A 12,590-nucleotide genomic window follows, 5' to 3' on the forward strand; every position below is an offset into this window, starting at 1 on the left:
ATTACTCACGCGAGAGCTATAGGGTGATGTGAAACGAGAACTCTAGTTCCACTTTTGCTTCTAAGCGCGTCTGAATATGCTTTACTGATTTTATATTATTATAATTATAATCAGCTTTGAGAGAAATCGTATACTTATATTATAAATACGATAGTTGTGAGTGAGTATGTTTGTTACTTCTTCACGCTGGATGAAATTGGGCACAAAGTTAATTTATAAGCTGGATTAAAACACAGGCTCCTTTTTAGCCCGATATTCCTACGGGATAGGGATACAATCTGGAAATTTAACCGCTGGGATTATAGTCTTGAAATTTTGGACAGTTGTTCTATTAACACAACCTCAATGAAGACCACGATATAAATTTTGGGAATCCCAGGGGAATTATGTAAAATCCCGGAATTTCAATTGTAACTACCAGATCGTATACTCGTAGAGTACGCGTGCGAAGCCGCGGGTAAACTCTAGTTTTTACTATGATGCTCTTAATGGTGCACAAAATGATCATCTAAGTTTTGAAAACAACAAGGTCAGCTGCTTAAACTTAAAAAGTTAACGGGTAATGGTACGTAATGTTGCTTCTAATGATCCGCCCCGGCTTCGCTCGGATGCAATTTAAAAAAGGTCTCTAATCTAAAGCTAAAGGCACTTCACATTTTTACTCCATTTACCAAAAACTGCACTGCGAAGCCTGGTCGCGTAGCTAGTATGTGTTGGTATCATGTTACACTTTCTGTGAAAAATTATCTAACTGATGGTGGGGACACATTTAAATCCGTCGCTTAGTTTGAGAGATAAGGGTGCGGACCGTGGCAAGTGACATTATTTATTTTATACAAACGATTACAAAGTGTTGCGATGCATTCGCGCAGTCGCAGCTTGTAAATCGTCCGCCCGCGATGCCCCTAATGGTTTCAGCCGCGTTTCAGCGAAAAACAATAGTGACTCTACTTAACTCGTAAGCCCTGCGTCGCGTTTGTGATGTAATCAGTTAGTTATGTAAAGAAAAGAGCGATGGTCGGTCAGGGAAGAAACCAATGGGGGATTGAGGATCAACAATAAAAGACCTACCCAACCGTACCGCCCTTACCGGCTGTGTAGCTAATTTCTCGAGTAAGATTGTGTGGATAGATAAGAAGGTTCTCCAACCACAGGGTTGGAGGAGTTGGGTTGGGTTGGAGGGTTTGTTGGAGGAAGGGAGGAGAGCCTCCTTCTAGTAAACTACGCAAGTAAGATGCTTGCTTGTTTTGTAAGTCTCCGCAAGTAGGATGCTTGTTTTGTGAGTTTCCGCAAGTGTGATTCTTGCTTGTTTTGTGAGTCCGCAAGTTTGTATGATGCTTGCTTGTTTTGCGAGTCCGCAAGTATGATGCTTGCTTGTTTTGCGAGTCCGCAAGTATGACGCTTGCTTGTTTTGTAATTTTTCGAAAGTATTTATGATCGTTGCTTTTTTTGTAAGTTTTCGCAAGTAAATATGATGCTTGCTTGTTTTGCAAGTTGCCGCAAGTATGATGGTTGCTGGTTTTCAAAGTCGAATTACCACAGATAAGAAATTTGTTAAAAAAAACGGTGTCTTTATGCTGGTCATAATTTCCGGTTTTGAACGCATCATAGAAGGTTGATATGTTTTGAGATAATATAATATAAAATGTTTATGACTTCGTCTTCGAATCTGGCCGTATTTGAGCAACAATTTTGTGACGTCTAATAGATGAGTACCTTTTAACAATACCGCAGGATGTCCTTATGATAATACCATGAGACAGATCCTAGGCGATTGAAAGTGCCCGATGACTCATGCTGTGTTATGGTTTATTAACCATAACGGATTACTAAGGCTATGTACTTTTATCAAGGGTTGAGAAAACATCCGTCATTTCCCTTGTGGGAGCATAGGGAATGAAGAATCATTTTGTAAGTCGATAAAGTCATACGTAGATTGCTGTCTAAGAGTTCTTTTATCGTATACTAACTAACTACCTGGTAATTAACTTGTTGTTTTTTTTTCTTGCTTCATATAAGTTCACAGTCATTGCTAAAGGTCTAATTGTAAAATTCATAAACTTGACGAGTGCCATTAATGTGGCACATAAGAGAGACTTCAATTTCGATCGATTGGTTCTATACCAACTGCTTTCAGGTATTTAATTAAAATCTGAAGGGAAATATAATAAATTATAAAATATAGATTTCTAGGCTCCGAATACGACTTTGTCTGGTTCGGTGTTGAGACCCTTGGTCTGTGGGGTCCTAGCGCTTTGGAGCTTCATAAAGAAATAACTCAGAGGTTAGCAGACGTCACAGGGGACCGAAGAGCTGGTAGCTTCCTCGGACAAAGAAGTAGTAGTTCAGAGAGGGAACGCTGCCAGCATACCTAATTGGTACCTTGCTTTAAGGGACTGATTTAAATAATTACTAATATTTTAATTGTCAAGTCATTACACAAAACAAGTTTTAAGTCGAATCTCGTATTAGGTACCTACCACCTTTCTATAGCTGCCTAAACCTTCTAGCTGCCTTTGAGCTTTCTACTCGGTCTACCGACAGCCCAGTCTCTGCGGGACCCAGGCAGAGTTGCGTGAAGCATCTAGTCTCGTCGCAAACCGGACACGATGTATAGTCCCCACGCATCATATTTTGTTGTAGTACGGTGTTGTTGATGCGCGTGCGCTGGCCGCAATGCAAACAAACAACACGCGCTATTGTTGCGTTAGAGTATAGCTATTTGGTTGTACGCAGGCGCGTAGGCTTATTACTATAAAATATCTTTATTCAATTTAGGCTATAACAAGCACTTATGAATGTCATATTATGAAAAAATGACTTTCTGCCAAGTTCCTTGCGGCGCATTCTTCTTGGCAATGATGGTCTTTCCGAAAGCGCTGGTAGTTTAAAAAATGACGTGTAAAAGTGCCCATTGCGGCCTATTTACTGAATAAATCATTTGAATTTGAATTTAAAAAAAAACTACCACCGGTTCGGAAAAACCTCTGTTGAGGAGAATCTGGCAAGAAACTCAACGAGGTATATTTTTTTAAACAGATTTACAATATTATTAAATAATACCTTTACATCACAAGTATTTAACACAACTTTATTTTTAACACAGTAGGTTACACGTACTACTAAAGCCCTTGTTGCTTAGGGTTGACATGTCTCAGGATTTTTTATCCAGGGCTCAAACTTTGCGTGCGGATGACGTCAAATCACATATAGGATGATTACAAATAGTCTTTTCAAATTCAAATTCAACTTAAAATATTTTTATTTGCAATTGCAAAATTTATTTCGTAAACAATTACCACTTATCAGCCTCTATAATTAAACGATATCGCCACTTCAAATTACTATCATTCAGATATATATATTTTTTTTTTATACGACTGGATGGCAAACGAGCAAGTGGGTCTCCTGATGGTAAGAGATCACCACCGCCCATAAACATCTGCAACACCAGGGGTATTGCAGACGCGTATATTAACAATAAATTGGCGTTGTTATTGTTTTGCTGTTGTATTTTCACAATTATGTGTATGACTGCCAAAATTTCATCTTTACAAGAATATTGTTACAATTTTCCTCTTGCTGCGATCAAAATATCACACCGAAGATCAGCAATATTAAAAAGTCATTTGGAGATAACCAAACATGCCCTGAATTATAATAACGCTAAAGTACTTTTATTTTGCAATGCAACACAATTTGACAACACCAATGTATTTAATGATTATAACACTTCTACTTTCATTATAAAAATAATCATACAATACAATACGATACAAATATTCTTTATTGATCACCAAAAGCAGTACAGAGACATTACAAAAATAGAAAAATTCAAGTAGACAATAGGCGGTCTTATCGCTAAAAAGCGACATACCTACGTAACGTAGGGTAACAAGTTTCGTAAATCTCATTTTATATACCAAATCATCCTGTATGCAAAATTACGTAATTTTTACGTGATCCGCACTCAAAGCTCAAGCCCTTTATGACGACCAGATGGCGTGGTTAGAGAACCTGATCGTAGCTTGAGGTCCCGGGTTCGATTCCTGTCGGGGCAGATATTTGTATGAAAAATACGAATGTTTGTTCTCGGGTCTTGTTTTAATATGTATTTAAGTATGTATCTATCCATATAATTATATTTACCGTTGCTTAGTACCCACACAAGCTTTGCTAGCTTACTTTGGGACTAGGTCAATTGGTGTGAATTGTCTCGTGATATTTATTTATTTATTTATTATTTATTTATTTATGACATTCGGGTGAATTCGAGCGTTTTGACCGGTCGCTTAAACGTCACTACATTCCGCGTTTGTTAGCACACCGATAGGAGAAACTGCAAGACTTGATCACGCCAGATTCAGCATCGCTATTGCCTTTAGTTTTCATAAATATTTATTCCTTGAGCATCATCTGTTTCTATTCTTAATACATGCTTTGCTGAAACGCCAAAAAAACTTTGACAAAAAAAACGTTTTGTGGGCAAATTCATATTACAAAGAAAAAATAAAGTATTGGTTTGCTAAAGTTTTAAACTCTGCGTTACTCGCGGCCTTGCAGTAAAAATACAAAATGTCTCTACCCGCTGGACAAAGATGAATGCAACGTGTTGAGTAGCATATTTCTAGCCTATGTACCATCAGCCAAATAAGTGGTCTACCAATTTTTAAACAAGTTCCTATCAAATTAATATTTCGCTAAAGTCGAACTTTCAAGTTGACTGATAGGTCTGATTGGCATATTGTTTTATGACATGCAATCGATTTTCAACTTTGGGGTGAGACCACATATTTGGCTGATGGTACAAAGCCTGATACCAAATGCGACAGGAGTGGTTAGGACGGGGGTTAGGACATTTGCCCAAAATCGTCATTTCCTAGTAGCAAAATTTCCATTCGCATATTTTCCTATTCTTAATTTACACCAGACGTTGTTTTTCCTTATATGATTTTTCCATTCGAAGATTTTCCTAAATGCTTTAAATCGACACAGAAACATAGGTAGATTTAGGTTATGTTACGTTTGCATCGGCCCGAAGTGCCAAAACTACACAAAAATACAATGTTTCTGTGTCTATTAAAATTGGGAAAAAATGCGATTGTGAAAATAGGCTTCAGTAAAAAGCATATTGTGAAAAAAGCATTTAGGAAAATTTGCGACTAGAAAAATCATGTAAGGAATAAATACGTCTGGTTTAAATCAAGAGTAGGAAAATGTGCGATTGGAAATTTAGCTACTAGGAAAAGACTATTTAGGGGTTTTTCCTAACTCCCCTGCCACAGTACCTACAGTATTTAGTATAAGAGAAATGACTGATTTACAATTTAATTTTAAGGAACGTATGTACATTAATTTTATTTTGATAATATACGAGTATGTGTTTTATATTCATGTAATCAAGTAAACTAGGGAACTCTATATCGCATTTCGGTCCACACGTTTTTTTTTTAATGAACACCTTGCATTTGATTTGAAAATTGGTTCAGTAAAAAACGTTACTAAAATCATCTACCCCTGAAATGTCTAACTAGTATAGCAGCATTCAGAATTAAGTCGAATTAAAAATCAAAGTATGCACTAACATTATTAAGGCCCACTTGCAGTTAACACATAAATCTCGAGTTAGCGTTAAGCTCAGTTTAGTAGTGTCAAATTGTATGGAACTGACAAGCTTAAGCCTGGATTAACTACTAATCTAGATTTATTAAGACGGCTTAACATTGGCATTTGTTATTATTGAATACTTTGCGATTCCGTATCTGTTAATGGTTAGTTTGTAGTCATCGTTTAGTTTTCATTATTTTGTTTGCATTGTAATCAGCTCTTGTTTTCGCTTTCATGTTTACTAATAAAGTAATGTTAGTTTCATTGAAATTAATTATTATGCCTCAAGTTATACTACTCTTAGTTCAGGTTTCGCATTGGCAGTATCGAATAAGTATAAATAAATTGAAAATACAAACTGAAATATAGATGCACAGAAAAATCGAACCCAGGTCCTCGGTATTCCGTACCGCGTGCTATACCACTACACCACTGCTGGTCAACGGTACAGACACGAATTTCCCCTATGCACCTCATATCTCAGCTTGTTTGTTTCTTATTTAGCCACTTAAGCAGTGACTCTAGCGACATCTATACCGTAGCCCTCATCGAGAAACTTTCGGCACTCCATTGGAACCAACCGCTCACCCGGACAAGAGATGTCGTTACACAAATAAATATCATGCGACACTTGAAACCTATGGACCTAGCCCCAAACTAAGCAAAACTTGTAGTCTGTATAGCAAGCAACGGATAAACATACTTCTATAGATAAATACATACTTAAGAAAATATTAAACATCAAACAACGGGAGAACGGGGAGTGCTCCGAGGAGTTATTCGGGTTGATCTCTGCCGCATCCTTTCGCCACCGACCTACGCGACAACACTTCCATCCTCACCATTTAGATGGTTGGCGGTCCTCTACTGTGCGTTTCTCCAGAAATTTCCTGCCTCGCACAGCAAAACTCTGGAATGAACTATCGCCTGCGGTATTCCCGGACCGATATGACCTTCAAGTTTTCAAGAAAAGAGCGTACTTTAAAGGCCGGCAATGCACTTGTGAATCTTCTGGTGTTGCAGGTGTCCATGGGCGACGGTAATCGCTTACCATCAGGCGATCCGCCTGCTCGTTGGCCCCCTATACCATAAAAAAAAAACGTATTTTCATACAAATATCTACCCCGGCCGGGAATCAAGGCCCGGACCTCAAGCTCCGGTCGTATATAGAAGTAAGTATATAAGTATTATGGGAGGCCCATGTCCAGCAGTGGACGTCTTACGGCTGATATGATGATAATGTATAGGACTGGAGTACCGGGTATTTTGTATTATTGCTTGATCAAAAGTTTTGGATTGCCAAGTGGTTAGAGAACCTGACTATGTAGCTTGAGGGCCCGGGTTCTATCCCCTACGACAGGGTTTCTCAAAGTGGGGTACGCGAACCCCTAGGGGTTCGCTATTCGATGGTAGGGGGTTCGCGACAAGGTTTACGTGATGGTGGCTGCAAGAATGGCAAGATGATTAAGATTGGTTTTTGGAGTCTTTTTGTATTTTTTTATTTCAACTCCAAATTTGTTACTTATTTGTTTGTTATTTGTTGTTGTTTGTTTCAGTTTGTATTTTCGTTGGCAAGATGATTCTTACCTATATTTGTTACTTACCTTTTATTGAAATAAATAATATACATTATATTATGATGATGATAGAAATAAAAATAAACTTAGTTTCTCCAACAGCCAATTTTATTACTATCTTTTTGGGTGTGGAGGTAAGGGTTCGCTGTCGTCTAGAAAATTTAACAGGGGTACGTGGAGCCATAAGTTTGAGAAACCCTGCCCTACGAATACAAAATATGAATAACGAAATAATGCGAATGTTTGTTCTCGGGTCTTGGATGTTTAATATGTATTTAAGTATATCTATCCGTCCCTAGTAACCGTAGTACCTAACTACAAGCTTTGTTTAGTTTCGGACTAGGTCAATAGGTGACAATATTTCATGTCATATTTATTATTATTTTGGTTTATCTTTTTTTTTATATACTTACCTACCATCGCCATATCGTACAATCCGCCGGCTTATGATGTGCCTCAGACTTGGCATACGTGCCTAATAAAAAATACGGCAAAAACAAAGGAGGGTTCTCGTATAACAAACGTATTGTTCTCGCTCTATCTCAATAACGGTTAAACATACAAATCTCAACGGAAGGATAATGGACGTAAATAAATATACTGCAAGTCAACAAATAATAATTATCGGTCTTGGGGCAATAGTTTCAAAATTGTAGTTTCCGCGGCTGTAGGTACTCGTATAACCGGTAGTCAGTTTTTTTTATTTTACTACTAGAGTTACCCGCGGCTTCGCTCACTCATACTATTCGATCTGGTACCTATACCTAGTGCCATCCACGAAGACGCGTGATTTTGTCAAAATTAGAAATTAATAAGACATTTTGAAATTGACCACGAGCTTTGCGGTGAAGGAAAACATCGTGAGGAAACCTGCACAAACCTGCGAAGCGATTCAATAGTGCGTGTGAAGTTCCCAATCCGCACTGGGCCCGCGTGGGAACTATGGCCCAAGCCCACTTGTTCTGAGAGGAGGCCTGTGCCCAGCAGTGGGACATATATAGGCTGGGATGATGATGAGACATTAATGAGATTGCAATAAGAACCACGGCACGCGTCATCGTGAATGACTCTACCTATAGTTAGAATTGAAAATCCGGGATTACTCTAAGCATTCCCACAATTAAGGTCGTGTTCTTTATTGAGGTTTTGTTAAGAACAATCTGTCCAAAATTTCATTACTGTACACCCAGCGATTGAAATTTCAAGATTATATCCCTATCCCGTGGGAATATCAGCATAAAAAGTAGCTTATAATAACGCAATGAAAATTTCACAATAACGGAAAAAGTTCCAAGCAAGCCAATGGCAGTTAAATCGAATGACATATATGAAATGTCAATAAAACAAAATGGCGGATGGCGTTCTTTACCGTACAACGGCCAACCGATAGTGTCTTTTTCAACCTCGACATTGGCGGAATCATCGATAGTATCGATGGCGAATTGAATTGGATGGCGTCCTTCCCGATGTTGAATGTTTTTTTTTCGAAATCTTTCAAATAAAAGTTTTCTTTTATTATTATTTCGTATTAAGGTTTTTTCTATTTAAACATCGATATTAAGTTTAAAAACTGGGAGAAATATGCGGAGCTGACTGCCAGCCTTCACTAGTTGGAGAGGCACTAGAAGAAGATTAAGTTTTTTTATTAATATCGATATTTCAGCACTGGTGTAACTGTGCCAACATCTGTGTCTAATAAAGTAATAAACTGTCAACTTGGTTCGCCTAATTCTAGACTCGAGTATAACTGCGGTGTCTCCCGCAGGGTTACCGCATGGAATGCCCGCCGGGCTGCCCGTCTGCGGTCTACGAGCTGATGCGCGGCTGCTGGCAGTGGAACGCGGCGGACCGGCCCACCTTCCGCGAGATACATCACGCGCTGGAGCACATGTTCCAGGACAATAGCATCACGGAGGGTGAGTCTTACACCGGACGGGGTGCCCGGCCGCGGTGCTAGGGCTGACGCGCGGCTGCTGGCCGCTAAACTAAATCCATGGAAGCATAAAAACAAGTGGAAGTGCTACCAGTATGTAGGTGCAGCGTGCGTGCCACAAGTAAGCGGGGCGGTACGCTTACTCGATGACGTAGGTAATGCTCCATTAGTAAGTTTTTTTCCTGCTATCATTTTTACATTCCGGAATTGAGCAATACGGCATAATGAGGGCTATCGTTTTTTGTCTCACTAGATGGCGCACTGTTGCGTGAGGTTTTTAAGTATGGCTTTCAAAGTCTGTTATTACGGGCGTGAAAACAAAGTTTAGATTAAAATCATATTCAATACAACTTAAAACCGTACCATAAAAATATCGAGCATGCCACAGTGTTCCATAGTACCCGTTTTGTTCGGAAAAAAGGGAGAAAAAAGGTTTCCGAAAGACAAAACTGTCTCAAAACACACATTCATTGCCCCGCAACGCATTTTTGCCATAATTAATTTCAGATATTGCAAAATATCCACAAAATGATTCTAATTATAAATAAACCCGCGTAGCTCACCCAAAAACTATGAGATTTGACATTTCAGAAACCTCACGCTACACTAGCGCCTCTAGTGGCGAATTTATACGCGTTAGCCCTCATTACTGTAAAACAAAACTAAACGTGACCATACTCTACGCAATGTTGAGCACGACCGTCATCGAGTAAGCGTACCCCCGTTTACTTGCGGCACGCACGCTGCACCTACATAGCACTTCCACTTGTTTCTATTCTTCCGTGGCTAAATCAATTGTAGTCTCTTACCCATATTACGTATTACATCATTCGGCATTGTTTTGACAAAATTTGTATAGTACCCTCGGTGCGGGATTGTGACTCGCATTCGGCCGGTTTTTAACCGACAAAAAAAAAGCGGAGGAGGTTTTCAAGTCGACGCGTATATTTTTTAATGTATGACCACCCATTACTTTTTACAGAGTAGTCCAATTTTGATAACTCTTTTTTTATTGAGTGGTATTATATAAATTTGGAAAAAAAAGTATAAAATGAAAACTTAAAAAAAAAAATTTAAACCGCCGAAAAAACTGAAAAGCAAAATGATTGAATGATGAGTGATAAAAGCCCATCAGGTAGACGACTATAGGTCCAGTCCTCCTGGCTAGTGCTGAGGCACGGACTTCAAACTGGCACCTAGAGATTAGGCTAAATGAAAAAGGGCTTATTATTTTTGCTTTTCGGTTTTTTCGGCGGTTTAATTCTATTCCATTTCTCACGTGGTCATTTAATTTGTCAGAGGTGGAGAAACAGCTGCAGGAGGGTGTTGCGTCCGCCGCCGGCACGCCGCAGATGTCGCTCAAGAAGGGCGGCGGCGAGGCGGCGCGCGTGCAGATGCGCCGGCCGACCAACCGGCGCGGCAAGCAGGCGCCCACGCCGCCCAAGCGGACCAGGTGAGGACGGGTGGGGCTGGGTGAGAGCAAGCGAGAGTGGGCGGTGAGGACGAGCGAAACGGTGTGGTGAGGGCGGGTTTAGACTGAGTGGTGAGGACGAGTGAAGCGGTGTGGTGAGGGCGGGCGAGACTGAGTGGTGAGGACGAGCGAGGCGGTGTGGTGAGGGCGGGCGAGACTGAGTGGTGAGGACGAGTGAGGCGGTGTGGTGAGGGCGGGTTAGACTGGGTGGTGAGGACGAGCGAGGCGGTGTGCTGAGGGCGGGCGAGACTGAGTGAGACGGTGTGATGAGGACGGGCTAGACTGGGTGGTGAGGACGAGTGAGGCGGTGTGGTGAGGGCGGGCGAGACTGAGTGGTGAGGGCGAGCGAGGCTGGGTGGCTTTGAGGTCGAGTGAGACTGAGTGGTGAGGACGAGTGAGGCGGTGTGGTGAGGGTGGACGAGACTGAGTGGTGAGGACGAGTGAGGCGGTGTGGTGAGGGCGGGCGAGACGCAGTGGTGAGGACGAGTGAGGCGGTGTGGTTAGGGTGGGCGAGACTGAGTGGTGAGGACGAGTGAGGCGGTGTGGTGAGGGCGGGCGAGACTGAGTGGTGAGGACGAGTGAGGCGGTGTGGTGAGGGCGGGCGAGACTGAGTGGTGAGGACGAGTGAGGCGGTGTGGTGAGGGCGGGCGAGACTGAGTGGTGGTGAGGCTGAGCATGGAGTATCCCCTTGAAAATATAGTCTTTAATTAGGGACCCGCTCAAGATCGAATACCTGTCATCTTATATGACAATTCAAAGGACTTTTCTTACAGAATGAATCACAAGTTTAGTATGTCTGTCTGTCCGCAGTTTGTTGTCGTCGTGCAGTTCGTTCCGGGAGTCGCAGTACGCGGCCGAGGAGCAACACGAGGACGGGCTGGCGTCGCTTAACGGTATGCTACCTTATGTGCGACCGCTTAGAGCACTGTTTACAACGGCAGAGGATGTGAGATGACTGATACAGAGATGGTTGACATCGAAAAAAAAGTGAACGGTTTTTCTTTTAATGAAATGAAATATTTATTTGCTGGAATACATTTGCATAAGGTGTTGTGCGTGAGTAGTCGATATACAAAATCAATATGCAAATTTAAAATTTCAATGGTATTATGATTTAAAATTCAAAATAGTCGTTAACACTATACAAGCAGTGATCATGTAGCCATTCAGTCAGCCTTTTTTTAAATAATCTAACATGCAACACTTTCAACTCGTCAGGAAGGTTATTATACAGCACGATACACATGTTACAGGCATTCCTTTTATAGATGTCAGAGTGGCCAGTTTTGTTTAATAGTTTTTTTTTCTGAGAAGATACCTCTACATGTAAAAGTAAAACTCGAACCAAATAAATATATAAATAAAAATGAAGAAAACTAAGACACGCTCGCTCGAGATCTGAACCACGAATCAATAGTTTGCAAGTCAAACGCTTCTTTTTCTCTTTTGAAAATATGGCTTTTCTGTCCTAATTAATAGGACAATTTCGCCAGTGTCAAAGTAAACTCTCTTTGAGAGGGACGTTGTACGGTGGTTGTAGTTTTTGCAACTTGATAGTAAAATTCCAGAAACCACGCGGAGACCACTTGCGCATTAAAAAATGACAGACACGAGATCAATATAGAATTTTGTGATCACTGTTCACTGTTAAGGTTAATCGCCGCATAAAACACTATCAAAATTATACTTCAACTAGCCAAAGAAACAGAAATAGCAAAATTAGATATTGTCTACAGGCATTCGCCATGTTCGAAAGCTACAAATCGAAATGAAACGCTATTATACTACACCGTAGATGACAGAGCTGTCGAAATTACTTATATTATTGATTGCGCGTGAAATTTAGATGAAAAATCTACAATAACATAAAAAAAGACCAAGCCAGATAGAAAATTGCTCGTTTCAAGTAATAAGACAAGCCTTCGCACGCGTAAACAATTACTTAGTAAAATTATTATGATTGGTTATTTGGAGTCTTTTTGTATTTTTTATTTCAACTCCA

The 12,590-nt window shown here is 40.4% G+C and overlaps 1 protein-coding gene across 1 annotated transcript in view; it reads left to right on the top strand.

Annotated features, from left to right (window-relative positions):
* Window positions 1-12,590, top strand: part of Abl (tyrosine-protein kinase Abl) — a 99,952-nt gene that overhangs the window by 63,167 nt on the left and 24,195 nt on the right. Inside the window, exons 10-12 of the mRNA XM_074101350.1 lie at window positions 8,950-9,100; window positions 10,417-10,570; window positions 11,399-11,481. Coding sequence (XP_073957451.1) covers window positions 8,950-9,100; window positions 10,417-10,570; window positions 11,399-11,481 — 388 coding nt within the window. The remainder of the gene's footprint in view (window positions 1-8,949; window positions 9,101-10,416; window positions 10,571-11,398; window positions 11,482-12,590) is intronic.

The sequence above is a fragment of the Choristoneura fumiferana genome, chromosome Z, assembly GCF_025370935.1.
Source record: "Choristoneura fumiferana chromosome Z, NRCan_CFum_1, whole genome shotgun sequence".
NCBI classification, from domain to species: domain Eukaryota; kingdom Metazoa; phylum Arthropoda; class Insecta; order Lepidoptera; family Tortricidae; genus Choristoneura; species Choristoneura fumiferana.